Source organism: Macaca nemestrina, chromosome 6, assembly GCF_043159975.1.
Source record: "Macaca nemestrina isolate mMacNem1 chromosome 6, mMacNem.hap1, whole genome shotgun sequence".
Classification (NCBI taxonomy): domain Eukaryota; kingdom Metazoa; phylum Chordata; class Mammalia; order Primates; family Cercopithecidae; genus Macaca; species Macaca nemestrina.
The window spans coordinates 1,584,971-1,606,929 of NC_092130.1; the positions used below are offsets into that span (position 1 = coordinate 1,584,971).

Sequence of the window (21,959 nt, forward strand, 5' to 3'; positions counted from 1 at the left end):
TTCTGAGAGTAAGCATGGGCTACCTGCACATGTGTATGGACACCTGCTGCTGCCAGGCCCGTCACTCAGAGCGGGGTCACAGAGGATGTGCTCTGGCCTCTGCCTGGAGGTTTGGGTAGAGAAGACACTGTAACGGCTGCAGCTGGCCTTTCTCTGTGCCAGGTGCTGACAGCAGCACCCCAGGCACCCAACAAGGCTGACGAGGAGAATCTGCTGATGCCCACCAGAGGTCAGGTGCAGCCTTGGTGGGAAGCAGGGAAGCCTCCACCGAGGAGGAGGCATTTCAGCCACACCTAGAGGGATGGGAGAGTGAAGATGGTGGGAGAACCTTCCCGCAGGAGGGAACGGCGTGTGCAGTGGTTCATAGTTGGAGAAGACACTTGGAAGAGAGTACATGGCTGGTGCCAAGAGCAATGGGGTGTGATAGGCAGTGAGGATGGACAGGTCAGCTAGTCCAAATCACAAAGAGCCTGGAATGCCAGGTTAAGGAGGACAGCAGTTTTGACTGTACCTGAGAGAACCCCAACTTAAACAGGCACATGTGATGGAGAAGTCCACAGAGCGGCTTCAGGCACAGCGGGATTCAAGGTCCCCGACACTGTGCTCAGGAATGTGCCCACTTTCCTGGCCCCTCATAGTGCCACAATGGCCCCAATAGTGTCAGGCATACATTCCACCAGCTCAAAGACTCCAGGGGGAAAGAAAGCCTCCAAGTGCCACAAAAGTTCTGGGATTGCAGCTGAGCCCCCCTAGTTTGGATGGGGCCAATCCCTGAACCAATCTTTGTGGCCAGAAGCAGGGGGATTAGGCCGATTATCCAGGCTTGTGAAAAACAACCTTCGTTGAGGCGTGGGGGCGGGGGCAGAATCTAGAAGAGGCCTGCCCCTGAGTGGGAACGCCAAAGTAGAGAAGAGATGGGTCCTGCAGGAGAGTTGAGAGGCTGTGAGAGGAAGGAGAATGGAGGCTCTGCTGTTAGGAAGGGGGTCCCTGGCAGCACTCCTAGGAAGTGACCACTGGACTCAGGCTGGCACGAAGTGGCTGTGGGGGGAGCCTGCCCAGCCAGGAGCCCCAGGACCAGCAGCTGCCACTCAGGTGCACCCCCCAACTCAGGTGCACCCCCACTCAGGTGCACCCCCACTCAGGTGCACCTAACTCAGGTGTGCCCCACTTAGGTCCCCACTGCTCCTTGCCATTGCAGGCAGGCATGCCACAGACGCTGAGTGCCTCCGACATGGTCACCCCAGGCAGCCTCAGCCCACCCACCACCGAGCCCACAGATGGCGAACAGGCCGGGCAGCCCCTCCTGGATGGAGCTCCATCCTCGGCCTCCCTGGAAACACTGATCCAGCACCTGGTGCCCACAGCCGACTACTACCCCGAGGTGGGTGACCAACCCAGCGGGCAGGAGAGTGGGCTCTCCTCCATCAGGCACGGGAGGCAACAGGGTTGGGAGTGGCCTTGGGCCAGGGTACGGGGCCAGCTGGGAAGCATGCTCCTCCCGGTGCCCTCCTTAGCCCGTGCCCTCTTTCTCGTTTGTCCCCCAGAAAGCCTACATCTTCACCTTCCTGCTGAGCTCTCGCCTCTTCATCGAGCCCCGGGAGCTCCTGGCCCGGGTCTGCCACCTGTGCATCGAGCAGCAGCAGCTGGACAAGCCGGTGCTGGACAAGGTGAGGTGGAGGGCAGGCCAGGGGGTCTCAGTGTACCAGCACTCCCCTGCCATGCCCTCAAGGCATCAGCCTCGCGGGGAGGCAATGACTGTCCCCGTTTTCCTGACAAGGTGGCTACAGGGTGTTTCCACCTTGTCTGAGGCCCAGAGCCAGAAGGAGCAGAACAGGCCCTTTAACCTCCGTGTAGTTTTCCAGTGCCCTACGGGAGCCCTTGAGCTTACATTAAGCCCAGACCTGAGTATCCGGAGTCCGGTCAGTAGGACCCATCTGTGGCCAGGGGCGGGGGTCGCCTGCTGCCTCTGCTGGGCTTCCTTCCGCCAGCACATCCGCGCCCCCTCCCCAGCCCTGGCCAGAGCCTGCGGGCTGCCTCTACTACACACACGTCGGTAGGGCTCTACAGCTAGTGAGAGAAACCCAACTTCGACCCCTGAACCAAAAGGACTTAGCTGGCTCCTGTACCTGCCCTATCTCAGGAACCAATGGCTCGGGCCTCAAACTACAGCATTGCACCCGTGGCCTGTCTCCCACCCTCTGCCGCCGTTTCCCTGGGCTGGCCTCCCTCAGACTGGCGGGTGCGGTGCCCGGCCGCCTCCACCGCACCAGGCTCACCTACCACCCTTTCCAGTCACGTGGAAGCCTCAATCCCTTTTCCCTACCGGTCCAGTGAGCCTCCTCATTGGCCTATCCTAGGTCACGTGGCCGTCTGTGAGCCGATCACTGCGCATGACAGAGTATGCACTACTCTGATTGGTCGGCGCAGACCTGGACCCACCCCTGGGGCAGGGTCAGCTGCTCCTGAGAACTGCCCCCTCCCCGCGGCCCGAAGACTCCCCCGGGGGATGGAGACTTTGCAGAAAGGCCGCGGCAAGAGATGGCCCCGCCCAGAAATGTGTCCGTCCCTGCTCCGCTCCCTGTGGGCGCAGGGCAGGATCGCACCACCCCCTCCCCGCCCCGGTACAGAATGGGTTCGAGGCCCTGCCTGCCCGGGCGGCCACACCCGCAAGGACGCGCAGTGAGGCTCACGTGCCCGCCCGGCGCCCCTCACGAGCGCGGTGCCCCTCGCTTATCTGCAGGCCCGGGTCCGGAAGTTCGGCCCCAAACTGCTGCAGCTGTTGGCCGAGTGGACCGAGACCTTCCCGAGGGACTTCCAGGAGGAGTCGACTATCGGGCACCTTAAGGACGTGGTGGGCCGCATCGCCCCCTGTGACGAGGTGGGCAGCCGGGCGGGGGTCGCGTCACCCTGGGCTCCTGTCCCAGGCCTGCGCCTGTTCCGGTCCCGCACCCCAGGGCCCTCATCTCCCCACCCTGCACACCTCTCAATCCAGCCCCTTTCTGGCCCATCAAGGAATCAGGCACTGCCGAGCTGGGAGGGAACGCGGAGTCTGGTGACCTCTCCCTGACTGCTCTCACCAATGGCATCAGATGGCGGGTGAGGGAAGACCCATTCATGGACCCTTCGGGCCAGGTGGCCAGGCTGTTGGCCTCTGACCTACTAGGGGGGCTGGCAGAGCCCTGTCCTGGGCGTTGGCCATGGAGACCTCCCCGCTCCTGCCCCTGCGCCACTTCCCGTGCAAGAAGGGCTGGGCTGGTGGTCAGTGCTGCTAGGCAGGGACCTGCAAATCAGGGCCAGGGAAGAGTGTCTACAGGATGAACAAAAAAAACAGTAGCAGGGAAAATGACCACACCTGTCCAAGCAGATTCTCCTGGGATCCTCTCTGCCCCCAGGGGTAAGCTGCAAACCTTCAGGGCAGGGGCAGAGGAGGGGACAAGACCTCACCGCTACAGTTAAACCACACCAGGTAAACACAGCCCTTGCCCTCAGAAAACCCAGTGGCTTGGGAGGCCTTGGGTGTGCTGGGCATGAGGTGCTGCTGTGGCCAACACCTGCTTTGCTCTCCCAGCTGTGTTCCCCTGAGGAGCACACTGAAGGGTATCCAAGCCTCACTTCCCTAATGGGCGAAAAGAGGACAAAAATCTTCACCTTCCAGGGTTATGGAGCTAGACATCTCCTGGTGTGTTTAGAAGGGGCAAGTTTATCAGCATCCCGGCATGCCACTGTGGGCAGCACTGCTGTAGCATTACCTGGAAGGGGAAACGCAAATTTATCAGCATCCCCAAATGCCACTGTGGGCAGCACTGCTGTAGCATTGCCTGGGAGGGGGAAACGTGGCTGGGGGCCCATGTTGGTTGTCCTGGAAGGAAATGGAACATGGCAAGCTGGTAGTTGGTGACATGCTGCAGAGTGGGTCTGGACATGGCAGAAGAGCTGCGTGTGAGACAAGGGAAAACTGCCAAGACAGGCTGGGCAACAGGAAGCCAAACGCCCACGGCAGACATAACTCAGGCTCTGAGGGAGGCACTGCCTGGGGTCACTTCACGCAGCAGGCAAGTGACTCAGAACTGAGCAGGCAAGTTCTGAGGCTCAGTGAGATGAGAGTGGTTTCCTCTTCCTCCTCCCGGCACTTCTTCCCTCCTCTGTTCTCCTCCTCACCCCGTCCTCTTCCTCCTCTGCATCCCCTAATCCATCTCGAGATTGTGACATTTGACTTAGGATGCAGCAGAAAACAGGGCCAGGGAACAGTTGATGATTGGCTGGGTGGGGGATGGGGACAGTGGAAACGGAATGGGGTGCTGGCTGACCGGCTGGGAAGACCTTTGGCTACTTTTATAGATGAATGTGGGAGAGAGTAGGTGAGTGGGTAATTGGATAGGCAGGTGGATGCATGGGGTAAGTGGATGTGTAAAGATTAATGGAAAGAAGAAAGGGAGAAATGTAGGAACGGGAACGGTGGACGGGTGGGTGGGTGGATGGGTGAATAGATGGAGGGGAAAGTGGATGGGTGGGTGGGTGGATGTTTGAATAGATGGAGGGGAAGCTGGATGGGTGGGTGGGTGGATGTTTGAATAGATGGAGGGGAAGGTGGATGGGTGGGTGGATGGGTGAATAGATGGAGGGGAAGGTGGATGGGTGGGTGGTTGGATGGGTGAATAGATGGAGGGGAAGGTAGGGGGTTGAGGGGGTGAATGTTAGAAAGGAGGGAGCAAGGGTAGATGAGTGAATTGATGGTTCTGTTGGGGGGTTGGTGGTCACTATAAAAGAGGTGGGTGATAGCTGGGTGAAGAGAAGGGGACAGGTGGATGGGGATGAATGAGTGAAAGTGAATGGTGGATGGATGGGTAGGCGAGTGGATGTGTGAGTGGGCAGTAAATGAGTGAGTGGGCAGATGTTGGAAGGAAGGAAGGGGAGAGGAGTGAATTGATGGATCTGGGGCGGGTCACTGTATAGAAGGGGAGGTGGGTGGTAGCACTGGCTGGAGAAGAGGTGAGTGTGGGGATGGTGGGTACTGGGTCGATGATATGCAGGGGTGAGACCCCAGTCTCCTGCTTTGTTCCCTTTGACCCCCAAGTGTCAGCGGTGAGGTCTGTCATATGACCAGGCAGATTTGACCTGCCTGATGTTGGAGCCATGTCTCGGTGGTGGGGCTGGGGGTAAGCCCTGGCCTAGTTCCCCTCAGGAAACCAGTAGCTCCTATCCACCTGGACCCACAGGTCTGTCACCAGGCTGTGTAGCATGGACTGGAATAGGAGTTCCCCACTCCCAACCCAGGCCCCGGCCAGGGGTGCTTCCCAGTGTCTCTGGTGAGCTCGAGTTGCCCTTCCACACAAAAGCATGCACTCCGAAGAGGACCTTCTCTGGGCACTGCCTCTCCTCACCGGGCGCTGCTGTGGACTGTGGGCTGTTCCCTTCCTGGCGCAGAATGGTTCGGGATGGAAGAGCCCTGGACCAGACTGATGAGGCAGGGCCTGGGACCCAACCTGAGCCCACCCAGATTCAGACTCGGAAACCACAGGCACGGTGCTTTCCCTCTCTGAGCCAGTTTCCTGGTTAATGGAGTAGTTAGAGCTCAGGGAGGCCAGTGCTGAGGCTGAAGGAGGCTCGGGGAGCCAGGGAGGACCCCAGTGCTCTGGCCATACCCATTGGGCCAGCCTCAGAGGAGGCCGACTCAACAGGCAGCCCCTCTCCTGGGCTGGTTATTTTTTTGAGACGGAGTCTCACTCTGTCACCCAGGGTAGAGAGCAGTGGTGTGATTTGGCTCACTGCAAGTTCCACCTCCCGGGTTCAAGCGATTCTCTTGCCTCAGCCTTCTCAGTAGCTGGGATTACAGGCGTGCACCACCACGCCCAGCTAATTTTTGTATTTTTAGTAGAGATGGGGTTTCACTATGTTGGTCAGGCTTGTCTCAAACTCCTGACCTTGTGATCTGCCTGCCTCGACCTCCCAAAGTCCTGGGATGACAGGCGTGAGCCCCCGCGCCCGGCATGCTGGGATTACAGGCAGGAGCCCCCGCGCCCGGCCTGGTCTTGCTTTCTAACTCACCCAAACGGACTGTCTGCTGAACTGACCACCGCCCTCTGAGGCTCCCTCTGTGGCAGAGGTGGCAGAAAACTGACACAGAGAATAAACCCACGGAGGGAGCAGACCCCCAGGAGCCTCATGAGCTCCCGCGTCAGCTTTCTGCCACCTCTGCCTGTTATTTAATAGGCAGGAGGACATGGACCCTAGGCTGGCTCAGGAGGGAGTCTCCAAGAATTTCAGAGAACAGAGGCCAGTGCTCATCTGGTCAGGGACAGGGGTTCCAGCTGTGAAATGCCCAGTCCAAGAGAGCTTGGAGGCACCTGGAGAGCCGTGGCCGCCACCCAGGCAACCCTTGGACGACTCTGCATTCACACCCAGCTGTATGCATGCAGCAGATGGCTTGTGGAAATAGAAGGAAACGCGGCTCCACAGCTCCCAGCCTCCCGGGCAGCCTCCCAGCTGTGATCGGTGCGGAGGGAGGGCTTCATCCCGAGGCAGGAGGGGCAAAGTGCTGTTCCACCCCAGCACAGCCTGGTGCTCCATAAACGTGGACCCACCGTAGTGACAAGGGAACACCTTGACATGCTCTGTGGTTCAGGTCTCTGGCCCTGCCATGTCTACCGGGGAGATCTCCGAGCCCCTGTCCACGAGTGTGTAGAAATCAGAAAATGAGAAGAGGCCAAGGAGCAGGGCAGATAGCATCCCCACATTCAGAGGGGGCGTAGAAGAGTCAGGAAAGAACAAACATAAGCTAGAACCTAACATCACTGGAAAAATTGAAATAAATTAGCAAGCAGGAAAGGATGATTATTTGGAATGAATATTGGTTCATTCAACAGTAACAAATCTTGCTAAAGTATCTGCGTTTTTAAAAAACAAGGCAATCTCGTGGACCTATCAAGCAGTAGGCACAGATACCCTGCAGCCTTGATTTTGGCACGGCCTGCAGTCCGCCCTGACACCCTGCTGGAGAGAGTGTCTGACTGTCAGCAGGTGGAAACACTGTTTATCCACGCATTCGGCAGACGCTCGTGGACACCTCCTGTGAGCCAGCTACGGCCCTTCGTGAACACCGGGCAGCCAGCGGTTGGCTGCGTGGAGCCTGTGGGCCCGGGAGAGGAGGTGCACGTGAACAGAATCATTTCCCCGACAGCTCTAAAGTGGTGTGGCAGAAGAGTTCACGGCACTGAACGCCAGTGGCCCCTCTGGGGAAGCAGCACTTGAGCTTCGGTCCAGTGGATGAGAACATGCCAGAAGGGAGAAAGCGTGCAGATCCTGCTGGGGACATGGGGAGGGTGGGAAGGAGTCAAAGGGGTGGAGGAGTGACCTGTGTCCAGAGCACAGAGGGGGAGCAAGGACGCATAGACGCCACCAAGCCTGGCCAGAGCTGACCTCAGGGCCTCAGAGTCACACCAGGGCTCCTGTCTTTGCACAAGCCATGGAGGCATTTTCAGGAAGAGGGAGGCAGCGATCAGATTTGCATTTTGAACAGCCCATTCTGCCTGCAGAGTGGAGAGAAACCGGCGTGGATGCACTGGGGGCACTAAGGAGGCCAGGGCAGCCAGAGAGATGGCAGTGACCTGGCCTCCGGAGACAGTGTTGGGATGCACAGAAATAGAAGAAAATGAAATAGAGAAGGGTGGCGATGGCCTAGAGGGGAATGAGGGAGAGGGCGGGGTCGAGGATGGCACCAAGCCTGTGTGGTGGCTGACGCGCTGTCCACCAACACCGAGAATACCAGCTTTGGACAAGGAGAGCCCACCTCCATCTGCTGCGCTGGGCAAACAGAGGACTGTGGGCCATCTGAGGGACTGCCGCCCATATGACTCTGGAGATCAGAGGGAGACTGCGGGTGTGAACCAGAATAGCCAGGAGCTAAGTAAGGGAAGAGAGGCCTAGACTGAGCAGGAAGAACCCCAAACCCCAGCATCCCACGATGGTGAACACAGGCAAGCCTGCCAACAGCCCAAGGCAGGAGCAACCAGGAGGCTGAGGCGGAGGTGGCCAAGGAAGACGCAGCCTGAGAAACGGCCACTGGCTTTGGTGACAGGAGGGCCCAGTGAATTGACTGATGGGAGTGGCCGCCAGGTGAAGTGATCCAGGAGTGAGCGGGAGGTGCGGCGATGAAACAGCAGGTGTAGCCACTCGTGGGACTCTGGCTGTGCCTGAGAGAGAGACAGGAGGTCAGTGGAAGGGCCAGGGCCCACGGGGGACTGACCGTGCCCCCCAGGACTGGCAGTGGCTGTGCCCCACTCCTCATCTTCCCAGCACTCAGATGAAGCCCTGGGAGGCAGTGTGCTGACCAGTTTTGGACACAGCCTTCCTGAGAGGGGTCATTCCTTCCATGGGCAACAGATAGAAGAGTCGGACCTCAGCTTCCCCACTTACTGCCCAGCTAACTAGTGGGCGCCGTCTGCACCTGGCCCCTGTGCTCTGAGAGTTAGGCTTAGGGTTAAGCCACCTCCTGTCCCATTCCTCCCATCTGAGGCTCTACCACAGCGGCCTGTGGCCACTCCACAGAGAAGCACTGCCATAGGAGTGCCAGATGACTACCAACCCTGCCACCAGAGCACAGGGCTCCAGCAGTCCTCAGACAGCAGCAGCACCCCAGCGCCCTGTCTGAGGCTCCCCGGAACATTTGGAGCCCCCAGACCCTCACAGCCAGCATGCAGATACCACGCCTGCCCACCGCTCACAGCAGGCTCTGTGTGTCTCAAAATTGCGTGAAGAAACACTCCCTGCAATCTCATAAGTGACCTGATGATACCAACCACCCACCCCTCGTTATTGATACTGACCGCCCACTCCTCGTTACTGATACCGACCGCCCGCCCCTCGTTACTGATACCGACGGCCCGCCCCTCGTTACTGATACCGACCGCCCGCCCCTCCTTATTGATACCGACCGCCCGCCCCTCGTTACTGATACCGACCGCCCGCCCCTCCTTATTGATACCGACCGCCCGCCCCTCCTTATTGATACCGACCGCCCGCCCCTCGTTACTGATACCGACCGCCCACCCCTCCTTATTGATACCGACCGCCCGCCCCTCCTTATTGATACCGACCGCCCACCCCTCCTTATTTCCCATCACCCCTCGTTATTGATACCAACTGCCCACCCCTCGTTATTTCCCGAGGCCTCTGGGAGCACGCAGCCTGTCCAGTCAATGCTCGCCATCGCTGGGGACCAGGCTCCCGTTCCCACCACTGCCTCTGCCAGTGCCCGGGCCAGCTCGTGGCTATAGGGGATTTCATCTTACTCTGTGAGTTAGACCAAAACCCTTGAGGACATGAGGACGTCTCCCTTAGCAAACCCAGCCAGTCTGATGGCACTTCCTCAGAAATAGGGGTTTCTGAGGGAAAATAATTCGGTTTTCCTTGATGGTGGGAGAGGAGGTGCCCCTTGAGGGGTGGCCATGGCCTTTCATCCCTGTACCCAGCCCATGATGTGGCCCAAAGCAAGAGCCCATGCGTCTGGGCTGGCCGGTGGGGGTGAGCACTACCTTGCACGCACTGTGTGCCCAGAGCAGGGCTGGTATCTCACATCACAGAGGCGGCAGCACAGACCTTGCAGCCCTGTGGAGCTATTATTCTAGTGTGGGAGGAAATGAACCGAACTGTCTCGACAGTGGTCCTATAAAAGAAGTCGCACAGGGTGACCTGGACGAATACTGCTGGGACAGCACAGCTGGTCGGGGAAGGCCGAGCTGGACCTGGGAGATAACAGAGGCCCCATTAAAGCCAAGCCAAATGCCAGTAGTCTGCCCAGGGCAGGGCCCATGCCACGTCTCCCTCCTCTCTCCCTTTCTCTAGCTTCCTGGCTGTGCCCACCCCACTCTGCCCCACCGCCCCAGACAGCTGCCCCCAGCCCCCGTCACCCTCCCTGACATGTGCTCCTCTTGGCTCCCACCCACAGATGGGAAGCCCTGCAACCTTCACCCCAGATCCCTTGCCGGGTGGCCCCAACCTGGCCAGGATTGGGTCCTGTTTCAGGGTAGGGGCAGGTCCTGGCCCCTGTGCTGGTACCTGGCCTTTTCTCCAGAGACCCCGAGGAAAAGACCGTCCCTTTGGAGCCCAGGAGGCTGCCTGGCTCCAGTGTTAGAGACGTAGAGATGGGTGTTCAGGCCTGAGTGCCCCTCTTTCCACCCACCAGGCATACCGGAAGAGGATGCATCAGCTCCTACAGGCTCTTCACCAGAAGCTGGCGGCTCTGCGCCAGGGGCCGGAAGGTCTGGTGAGTGCCGACAAGCCCATCTCCTACAGGACCAAGCCGCCAGCCTCCATCCACAGGGAGCTCCTTGGTGTCTGCAGCGACCCCTACACACTGGCCCAGCAGCTGACCCACGTGGAACTGGTGAGCCGGCCCAAGCCACCTTCCTCACCCCGGATTCAGCAGGACCCACACAGATACACTGGGCCCTCCTGGCTTCCCGGAGCAGCCCCACAAGCTTGTGAAGGAGGGCCCTGGCCTAGCCTGGAGCACGCACTCGATGCAGAGGCCAAGGGCCCATCCCAGGGAGAGGGAGGCTGGGGCGGGTGCTTCCCTTTGAGACTGAGGGTTGATGGAGCCCTCCCTGCTCCCCAGGCACTTTTCCAGCGCACTCCCATGCGCTCGCTCATGTCTCCATCACCTGGCCAGGCAGGCCCTGTACACAGAGGAAACTAAGGCCCAGAGAGGTGAAGCGACTTGCCATCGTCACACAGCAGAAGGGACAGAGCCAGGGTTTGATTCTGGCCCAGATGCCACGCTCCTGGCCACCAGCACTCGCCCCCGCCCCGCGCGCCCCGCCCCGCAGAGGAAGCAGCACTTCAGTTACCTCGTGTGGAGCCTGGTTTCCCTGGGCTCACGCCCCGTAGCATTGCTCCCTACCCCCATGAACCGGGCAAGGAGGGGCTGCCTCCTCCAGGGAAGGCGCGGAGCTCTGTGACAACCTGAAACAGGGTCTCTAGCCCCAGTGTGGAGGACTAGGGGCTGGGGCACCACGGCAGGGCCCCCAGTCGGCCGCCTCCCCATACCTTCCCTCTTGTACCCACTCTGCCCCTTCCCTGCAGGAGCGGCTGCGGCACATCGGGCCGGAAGAGTTTGTCCAGGCCTTTGTGAACAAGGACCCTCTGGCCAGCACAAAGGTAGGAGGCGCTGACGGGCTGTCCCCAAAGTGACCCGCACCGTGACTAGCCGATCTCGGGGGAGTGCTGGAGCGGCCGGGAGAGGGACCGGTGGGCTCGGAGGGGCCCTGCCCGCTCCGCCACGCCCCCCCCGGCTCGGGGGCCGACCACCACGGCCGAGTCCCCGGAAAGCCTGGAGCCTGAATGTACAGGACGTGGGGGTCGCCCACCCGGCGAGGGCGGAGCAGTGGGCGAGGAACGGGCCGTGGGCCGCGCTGCCCGGGTGGGCCAGGACCCGGGGCCGGGAGGAGGGTGGAGCCCCCTGGCGCGCTCCGGGACCCCAGCGCCTGCCCGGTGCGTTTCGGTGGGCGCCGGTGCCCTCCAGCGGCCGCGCGAGGAAGCGCGGGTTGCTGCGCGCTGCCCGGGCAGGGTAAGGGAACCCCTGGGACCCGGTGCTCGGGACACAGCCCACGCACCGGGATTTCCATCCCGCCCTTCTGGGAGCCCAACCAGCGGGGTGCCGGTGCCTCCAACGGGCTAAATCCAAGCCCGAATTGCAAACATTGTGCCTTCTGCCCTCACACCTAATAAAAGTACAAACTAGGAGATTGCACTTTCACTTCTCAGATAAGCAAAGGCCACCTAGTAGGTTAGACACCTTGTGGAAGGCACTCTCCACATGGCTGGGGTGAAGCTGGCGCAGCCACTTTGGAGGGGAGATTGGCACTAGCATCAACGCTTTAAACGGACTTTCTTGACCTCAACTTTCCATACCTACGAATTTATCCCACAGATACACACCCATGTTCACGGACATGCACGGACGAAGGTATTTGGGATAGACAATGTCCGTTATGGCCAAACACTGGGGGCAGATTGCCTTATCACCCATGGGGACTGGATTACAAATTATGAAACACCTACAACTAGAATGCTGTGCAGCTACGAAAGGGAATAAGGTGGACAGAACAATCTCCAAGACCTGTCCCTCCAGGCACTGAGAGAAAAGGGTAGAGGCAAGAACGGGGGCAAGAGTGCGTGACCATTTGGGTAACAAAGAAAGAGGGTAACACAAAACCATGTATGTTGCCTATGTCCGTAAGCACTCTCTAGGAATGCTGACTGCTCTGGGAATTCTGAACAGTTGTGGTGCTGGGAGGCAGGGAGAATGTTTTTTTTTTTTTTTTTTTTTTTGAGACGGAGTCTCGCCCTGTCCCCGACGCTGGAGTGCAGTGGTGTGATCTCGGCTCGCTGCCACCTCTGCCTCCCGGGTTCATGCCATTCTCCTGCCTCAGCCTCCCCAATAGCTGGGACTACAGGCACTCGCCACCATGCCCAGCTAATTTTTTGTATTTTTAGTAGAGACGGGGTTTCACCGTGTTAGCCAGGGTGGTCTTGATCTCCTGACCTCGTGATCCGCCTGCCTCGGCCTCCCAAAGTGCTGGGATTACAGGCATGAGCCGCTGTGCATGGCCAAGATTCTTACAAGATTGTTTAGTTTGGGGCCATTTCCAAATATTACTGTTTTATTGTGAAATACATCAAGATGACACGACATTTGTTTATCCTGCCTACTGTAGATGAACATGTGTGTGTCCAGCTTTTTGCTGTTGTAAATATTCCCACAGTGGACATTCTTATACCCGGTCCTGGTACACACAAGTGCACACTTTCTCTAGGGTGTCCGTTCTCAAAAGGCTTAGGATCCCTTTATACTCTTAAAAATTGTTAAGGACCCCAATTAACTTTTGGTTATATAGATTATATTTATCAATATTTATTTTAGCAATTAATATTAACTTTTCTTTTTGAGACAGAGTCTCACTCACTCTTGTCACCCAGGCTGGAGTGCAGTGGCGCGATCTCGGCTCACTGCAACCTCCACCTCCCGGGTTCAAGCGATTCTCCTACCTCAGCTCCCCTGAGTAGCTGGGACTACAGGTGTGTGTCACCACACATGGCTAATTTTTGTATTTTTATTAGAGACAGGGTTTCGCCATGTTTACCAGGCTGGTCTCAAACTCCTGACCTCAAGTGACCCACCCACCTGGGCTTCCCAAAGTGCTGGGGTTACAGGTGTGAGCCACTGAACCTGGCCCTAAGATTAATTTTTTAAAATATTTATTCAAAAATAACAATAATTGCCGGGTGCGGTGGCTCACGCCTGTAATCCCAGCACTTTGGGAGCCCGAGGCAGGTGGATCACGAGGTCAGGAGATCGAGACCATCCTGGCTAAAACGGTGAAACCCCGTCTCTACTGAAAAATACAAAAAATTAGCCTGGCGTGGTGGCGGGCGCCTATAGTCCCAGCTACTTGGGAGGCTGAGGCAGGAGAGTGGCATCAACCCAGGAGGTGGAGCTTGCAGTGAGCCGAGATCGCGCCACTGCACTCCAGCCTGGGCAACAGAGCGAGACTCCATCTCAAAAACAAAATAAAAATAAATAAATAAATAAATAAAATAACAATAATGGCCAAGTAGTGGCCCATGCCTGTAGTCCCAGCTACTCCGGAGGCCCAGGTAGGAGGATTGCTTGAGCCCAAGAGTTCAAGTCCAGCCTGGGCAACATAGATAGCAGGAACCCATCTCTCTAAAACCAAAACAATAAAAACCCATTACATGGTAACATAAATAACATATTTCATGAAAAATAATTCTTTTTCCACAATAGGAAATTACTGAGAAGAGTGGCATTGTTTTATAGTATTTTTTACAAATCTCTTTACTGTCTGACTTAAAAGAAGACAGCTGGATTCTTTTCTCTGCTTCTGCATTCTGTCTGTTGACATAGTTTTTTGGTTGAAGAAAATCCAACCTCACACCAATAGGTAGCTGGAAAAGGGAGGAGTATTTTACCACCTTTTCAGATAATTGTGAATATGCTTCTTTGATACCACACTAAAACTCAGCAAGTGATAGTTTTTGAAGATTAACTACAATGTGAAATCTGGAAAGATATCAGTGAACTTTCTGTACTCTGATGTTGAAAGCCATTGGTCTGTCTTGAATCTTGATGCACAATTTTGTGACATCATACATTGGTCATGCGGGAAAATACGGGTTCACCGTGTTAGGCAGATCTTCCAAATGCTGGCACATTTCATTATACAACATTTTAGAAATCACATAATTATCACTCTTGGTCTCATTTTCAAGTCTGTAAGTATTGGGAAGCTGTCAGGCTCACAGAGGCAGATACATGTCTTACAAGTTCCCAGTTTTCTCTTGAAAGCCTTAATTTTATCATTGGCAACAAATATTGTCAGTTGTTCTCCTCTCTTTTAATGACTAAGCCAAGAACTTCCATTTTTTATTTTATTTTTTTTGAGACGGAGTCTCTCTCTGTCGCCCAGGCTGGAGTGCAGTGGCTTGAGCCACCACGCCCGGCCGTTTTTTATTTTTTAAACATCATTTAACAAGAAAAACATACAACCAAATTTAAAAGAATTAGGTTGGATTAATTTGCAATAAAATAATCAACTTAAAATATCAGCCCAGCCGGGCACAGTGGCTCATGCCTGTAATCCCAGCACTTTGGGAGGCTGAGGTGGGCGGATCGTGAGGTCAGATTGAGACCATCCTGGCTAACATGGCTAACATGGTGAAACCCCATCTCTACTAAAAAATACAAAATAAAATTAGCTGGGCCTGATGGCAGGTGCCTGTAGTCCCAGCTACTCGGGAGGCTGAGGCAGGAGAATGATGTGAACCCAGGAGGTGGAGCTTACAGTGAGCTGAGATCGCACCACTGCCCTCCAGCCTGGGCGACAGAGCGAGACTCCATCTCAAAAAAAAAAAAAAAAAAAAACCTAGCAGCCCTTCTATTTAGGGCCAAGGAGGCCAATAGTTCCTGTTTAAACAGCAGAATTGCCCAATTATTTTTACCTGTATCTGATGGCACAAAAAAAAAAGTCTTCAAACTTCCGCTGACATCCTTCCCACCCTCCAGAGTAGACAGAGTTCACACAATCGCATCTTAGGTCAGTCCTCAGGCTTTTAAAAATCATCTTACATTTTTAAATATAATACAACTACTCAGGTAACAAGAATACTTACAGATACCTTAGATAATTGCATGACACAATAGCCTGCTCAAAGAAACAGCAAAGATGAAAAATAAGGTACAAGAATTATTGTCCCTTGTTTATAGAAACCGTCCAAATAAAATGTTTTCCCTAATTTCAGTTGTTCTTCTTTAAACGACAGGTTCATTGTGTTCATTTTCAAGGAAATATCAGCCAAACACTGAAGTCTGAATTACCATAGTATGTCTAGCAGTCCTTCTTTAGAGCGGAAACGGTACTCCAAGAGAACAGTGGCCCGTTCAGCTCACATGTGAATGAAGTGCTTTCCCTCAACCACAAGCACGCTTTCTGTATGCAACAGAGGGGTTTCGTGTGCACAAACCGTTATGTCACATAGAATATGGAAAATCTCAAAAATCTAGACTGAATAAAAGTTAAAAGTTTTACCTCATTTAGGACATTCTTAAGTCACCCTCCCTTTTTTCTTCTACTGGACAATCTTCCCCACCATTGCTTTTGCACCATCAGTGCAAATTTCAACACAGTGGAAAAGGCAGTAACATCGTGTTATTACAAAAATAGCCTTGCCTATGGACCCCCTGAAAGGGTCCCAAGGACCCCCTGGAATCCAGGGACAACAGGCTGGGGACTGTTGCTCCTGGGAAGAGGAATTGCTGGGTCGCAGGGTCAGGATGTGCGCGGTCTCACCAGGTAACGCCAGGCGCCAGGCGAGGCTGGGCGTCGCCACTCCCAGTGGGAAGTTGTTGCACACCCTCATCAACACTTGAAGTTGTCAGGCTTTAATTTCTGTCAAACTGTTAAATGGAGCATCTTTTGGACATTCTTGTTTCCTTCTCTATAAAATGCCTATCTCTGACTTTTGCCCAGTTTTCAATTGGTGGTTTGTCATCCTCTAAGGGTTTTTAAGAATGTGTCGTTTTTGTTTTATTTTAAATGTGTACTAGATGATGATCCTATGTCAGTTAAATGTGCTGCACATTTTCTTCTAGTTGTTTGCTTTGCTTTTCATCCTCATTATGATGTCTTTCGATGAACAGGTGTTCTTAAGCTTCACCTAGTAAAATTTACTAAACTTTCCCTTTATTTATTTATTTTTTTTGGATGGGGGTGAGGGGTTAAGAAATCCTTCCCTACACCCCACTCAGGTCATAAAGATAGTCTCCTATGTTTCCTGTGCAAGTTTTGAAGTTTTTTTTTTTTTTTTTCTTTTTTTTTTTTGAGACAGAGTCTCGCTCTGTCGCCCAGGCTGGAGTGCAGTGGCGCAATCTCGGCTCACTGCAAGCTCCGCCTCCTGGGTTCACACCATTCTCCTGCCTCAGCCTCCCGAGTAGCTGGGACTACAGGCGCCCGCCCCTGCGCCCGGCTAATTTTTTCTATTTTTAGTAGAGACGGGGTTTCACCATGGTCTCGATCTCCTGACCTTGTGATCCGCCCACCTCGGCCTCCCAAAGTGCTGGGATTACAGGCGTGAGCCACCGCGCCCGGCCAGTTTTGAAGTTTTGTCCTTCACACTTTGATCTGAAATTCATTTTGTGTATATGGCTTAAGTTGAGATTCATTTTTATTTTTTTCCAGACAAATAACCAATTGTTTCTGCAACACTATTACATACTCCTTTGCCCTCCAACGTGCCCTGACACGTCACTCGCATATGTCAGCTGTCCACATACGTGTAGGCCTGTTCCTGGACATTCTGCTCCATTGGTCTGTTTCTCTATCTCTGCGTCAAGACACTTTGCTTTAATCACTACAGTTTCATAATAAGTCTTGATGGTTGCTGAGGCAAATCCCCCGGTTCTTCTTTAGGAGTGTGGCTTGGCTATTCTTGGCCCTTTCATTTTCTATTCAAGTTTTAGAGTTATTTGTCAATTTCTATGACAAGTCCTATAGAGATTTTGTTAGAATATATTAAATATGGATCAATTTGGGAAAAATTTGCATTTTCATGAAAGAATTTGTTTTTCATTACATTTGAGTCTGCCAATCCATAAAAATGGTCCGTCCCTCCATTCACTTAGGTCTGCTCTCTAGTATCTTTCTAATGTCTAGTAATTTTCTCCATACGAGAGTCTTGTACAGATTTTGTTAGGTTTATTTCCTTAGGTACTTTTGCATAATTTTACTATTATGTATAAAATGATCTATGTGCATAGATTATTTTAAAATGTGTTTTCAGATTTCTGAATGTTTGAAAAGAATGCACATTCTTAAATAAATGAGCACAGAGGCCAGGCGCAGTGACTCACGCCTATAATCCCAGCACTTTGGGAGGCTGGGGCGGGCGGATCACGAGGTCAGGAGATCAAGACTATCCTGGCTAACACGGTGAAACCCCGTCTCTACTAAAAATACAAAAAATTAGCCGGGCGTGGTGGCGGCGCCTGTAGTCCCAGCTACTCGGGAGGCTGAGGCAGGAGAATGGCGTGAACCCGGGAGGCAGAGCTTGCAGTGAGCTGAGATTCGGCCACTGCACTCCAGCCTGGGCGCCAGAGCAAGACTCCGTCTCAAAGAAAAAAAAAAATGAGCACAGGACTCCTTAGTTTTCCATTACCTCAAGTGTGTATTTATCATATGTCCTGTCTGCTTATTGCTGGTTTAATGAATATAATTTACTTTTGTATATCAAGTTTAAATTTGACAACATTGTACATTCTTATTAATTCTAATAATTTGTATTATTTGGGGTTTTTCATGTAGACAAGTACATCTGAGAATAATGACAGTTTTGTTTCCTCCTTTCCAATCCTTATTCTTTTTAGTTCTGTGGTAGTCGTAGACTAGAACCCTCCACTAATAGGTAGACAAGAGTGATGGATAGACTTTAATCTATCATTTTAAATCTCTGAAATGTTGAGATGGTTTGTTATTGCAGAGTAACACTGCCCAATCTAACTTTTTTGGTTTTTTTTTTTTTTTTTTTTTTTTTTTGGTTTTGTTTTGTTTTGCTTTTTCTTGAGACAGAGTTTCACTCTTGTTGCCCAGGCTGGAGGGCAATGGCGCGATCCCGGTTCGCTGCAACCTCCACCTCCCAGGTTCAAGCGATTCTCCTGATTCAGCCTCCCGAGTGACTGGGATTACAGGCATGCGCCACCACGCCCAGCTAATTTTGTATTTTTAGTAGAGATGAGGTTTCTCCATGTTGGTCAGGCTGGTCTCGAACTCCTGACCTCAGGTGATTCGCCCGCCTCGGCCTCCCAAAGTGCTGGGATTATAGGCATGAGCCACCGCGCCCGGCCTGACTAACTTATTGTGCTAACTTGCACCTCTGTTACAATGTCAAATGGAAGGATTGATAGCTGGCATCCTTGTTTTGTCCTGATTTTCAAAGGAATGTTTTTAACGTGTCCCAGTAGAGTATGATGTTTGCTACAGGATTTCTTTAGAAGTCTATTATCAGCTTAAGGAAGTATCCTGTTCCTTCCTAGTTTTCTGAGAATTCTCATCATGAATGGTTGTTAAATTTCATTTTTTTTTTTTTCTGGACCTGTTACTCACATATTCTCTTCTCCTTTAAACTTCTAGCTGATTATTTATGTTAGTTTTTAAAATAAAAACTAATATAAATCTTTTGTTTGTCTGTTTGTTGTGGGTTTTGTTGTTGTTGTTGTTGTTTTTGAGATAGAGTCTTGCTCTTTTGCCCAGGCTAGAGTACAGTGATGTGAACACAGCTCACTGCGGCCTCAACCTCCTGGACTCAAGTGATCCTCCTGCCTCAGCCCCCCAAGTAGCTGGGACTACAGGCACACGCCTCCATACCTGGCTAATTTTTGTATTTTTTGTGGAGATGGGGTTTCATCGTGTTTACCCGGACTGGTCTAGAACTCCTGAGCTCAAGAGATCTGCTTGCATTGGCCTCCCAAAGTGCTAGGAGTACAGGTGTGAGCCACCTCACCTGGCCTAGTTTTTCACTGCTGTTGTTGTTGTAGTTTGAGATGGAGTTTCGCATTTGTTGCCCAGGCTGGAGTGCAATAGCACGATCTCAGCTCACTACAATGTCTGCCTCCTGAATTCAAGAGATTCTCCTGCCTCAGCCTCCCAAGTAGCTAGGATTACAGGCGCCCACCACCACGCTCAGCTATTTTTGTATTTTTAGTAGAGACAAGATTTCACCATGTTGGTCAGGCTGTTCTCGAACTCCTGACCTCAAGTGATCCACCCTCCTCGGCCTCCCAAAGTGCTGGGATTACAGGTGTGAGCCACTGCGCCAGGCTGTTTTTTAATCAATGTTGAATCAACTTTGCATTTCTGAGATAAACAAAACTGGGATAAATGAAATCGTTATCTTTTTCACATATCCCTGGATTTGGTTTGCTAATGTTTTGTTTAGGATTTCTGCAACGTGAGACTGAACGGTTATTTCCCTTTCTGACACTGTTCTTGTGTAGTCTTTGTTTCTCTTACCCTGTTCTCTATTCTTCCTGACAGACTGGAATTACTTGTTCTTGGAGCATTTTGTAGAATTAGCCCATGGAACCATCTAGGCCTGGTATTTTCTTTGAGGGATGACTTTCTTGTACTGATTCAAGGTTATTCTTGTTTGTTTCTTTGTTTATTCTTGTTATTGATTTAATGGTTATAGAACTATTTAGGTTTTCCGTCTCTTCTTTCGTCTGTTTTGTAATTTATATTTTTCTAGGAATTCGGCCATTTCCCCTAAGTTTCCAAATTTATAGACATAAAGTTATTTGTAATATTCTCTAGGTATCTTTTTAATTTCTTCACATCCACATTGATTCATCTCTAGTATTTTGATTATTTACATCTCTCTTTGTTTCTTTATCAGTCTTATAAAAGGTTCATCAATTTTGTTAATGTTTTCAAATAAAGATCTTTTTACTTTGTTGATTCTGTAGATTGTAGTTTTTTTTACTATTTCATTTCTTTCTTCTCTACTCTTTATTATTTCCTTCCATCGACTTTCTTTGGATTTATATTGTTTTTCTAGTTGCTTATGTTGGATGTTCAGCTTGTTTTTATCCTTCTTTTCTAATAAAAGCATGCAGGATGATTTCTGTTTACATAAATTTTTATTTACAGCCCCCCAAAGTTTTATTTTTTAACATTTTCATTATCATTCTAATTCCATTATGATTTCATCTTTGAACCATAGATTATTTAAAAAATTTTTTAAGTTTCTTTACATTTGAAAAGAATGCATATTCTCAAGGAATTAAGTTCAAGTTTCCTTATTTGTTTATTACTTCAAATTGTGTTGTTCAGATTCATATTCATCCTGGGTTTTGTTTGGTTGTTCTTTTTCAATCTCCCTAACCTATTAATTACTGTCATGTGTGTTAAAATCTTCCATGTGACTGTAGGACTCAACTTCTCCTTATAAAGAACTTCACCTTTCTGATTATTGTTGCCTCTATATATTGAACCTATGTTACTAGCTGCAATCAAGTTTAGACTTGTGACATATCCCTGATGAGCTGAACCTTTTATCATTACACAATTACTCTCTCATTTCTCCTAAAGCTTTTTGCCTTAGGATCTTTTTTGTTGCCTTAAAGTCTATTTTGTTCAATATTAATATAGCTATATAATATTTATCAGATATATATTCTTCTTTTTTTAACTTATATGCTTGTGTTTGGAGTTGTATCTCTTGAAAGTGGCAAGCAGCTGCATGTTTTAATTAGTGTTGTAATCAGTAATCCTTAAGAATTTGCTCTTGCTATCTTCTGTTCTACTATGTCGTTATCTTCCTTATCTGTTTACTTTTCCTCTTTTCTTTGCTTCTTTTGAATGAATAGGTCTCCCATTCCATCTTCCCCTCTATTTATTGAAAGTTACTGCTGGGCGCGGTGGCTCAGGCCTGTAATCCCAGCACTTTGGGAGGCCGAGACGGGTGGATCACGAGGTCAGGAGATCGAGACCATCCTGGCTAACACGGTGAAACCCCATCTCTACTAAAAAATACAAAAAACTAGCCAGGCGTGGTGGCGGGCGCCTGTAGTCCCAGCTACTCGGGAGGCTGAGGCAGGAGAATGGCGTGAACCTGGGAGGTGGAGCTTGCAGTGAGCTGAGATCCGGCCACTGCACTCCAGCCTGGGCGACAGAGTAAGACTCCGTCTCAAAAAAAAAAAAAAAAAAAAAAAACAACTTACCGTGGCAGTTTTTTGGGGTTTTTTGTTTTTTGTTTTTGTTTTTTTGAGATGAAGTTTTGCTCTTGTCGCCCAGGCTGGAGTGCAATGGCATGATCTCGGCTCACTGCAACCTCTGCCGCCAGGTTCAAGCGATTCTCCTGCCTCAGCCTCCTGAGTAGCTGGGATTACAGGCACCTGCCACCACACCCAGCTAATTTTTGTGTATTTAGTAGAGACGGGATTTCATCATGTTGACCAGGCTGGTCCTGAACTCCTAACCTCAGGTGATCCACTCGCCTCGGCCTCCCAAAGTGCTGGGATTACAGGCGTGAGCCACTGCGCTTGGCCTACCCTGGCAGTTTTAACAAACACATTTATGTTAAGTTTCATCTTTTAAATGCTGGTGTATTATACAGTGGAAAGTTCTATATCCATTTAAAAATTTTGTTTCCAAAGGATATGTTAATGCACAGGGAAAGGTTTGCATAGCAAAGTACGGGAATATATATGGTTATGATAGATGCATGCATACACACAGCTGGCGCTCATTACTCCCAGCAGCTGTGTTCTATAAAGTCAAAAGCACTGAATGAGTGAGCACAGAACCGTTGCTCCCAGGGGAAATGCAAGGTTAGGTTCCCTGTGAGCCTCTCATCACAGCGTTTTTGTCAACGGATCCATATATCACCTT

General features: G+C 51.7%; 1 protein-coding gene across 6 annotated transcripts in view; it reads left to right on the top strand.

Moving 5' to 3' along the window:
- The window catches only part of LOC105483988 (RasGEF domain family member 1C), a 108,827-nt gene that overhangs the window by 68,207 nt on the left and 18,661 nt on the right, over positions 1–21,959 (top strand). For all 6 annotated transcript variants that reach the window (XM_071097990.1, XM_071097989.1, XM_071097991.1 and 3 more), the window contains 5 exons: positions 1,199–1,381; positions 1,545–1,667; positions 2,741–2,878; positions 10,181–10,381; positions 11,080–11,154. In XM_071097990.1, the coding sequence (XP_070954091.1) occupies positions 1,205–1,381; positions 1,545–1,667; positions 2,741–2,878; positions 10,181–10,381; positions 11,080–11,154 (714 nt within the window). In that variant the 5' untranslated portion in view covers positions 1,199–1,204. Of the gene's footprint in view, positions 1–1,198; positions 1,382–1,544; positions 1,668–2,740; positions 2,879–10,180; positions 10,382–11,079; positions 11,155–21,959 lie in introns of those variants that run through there.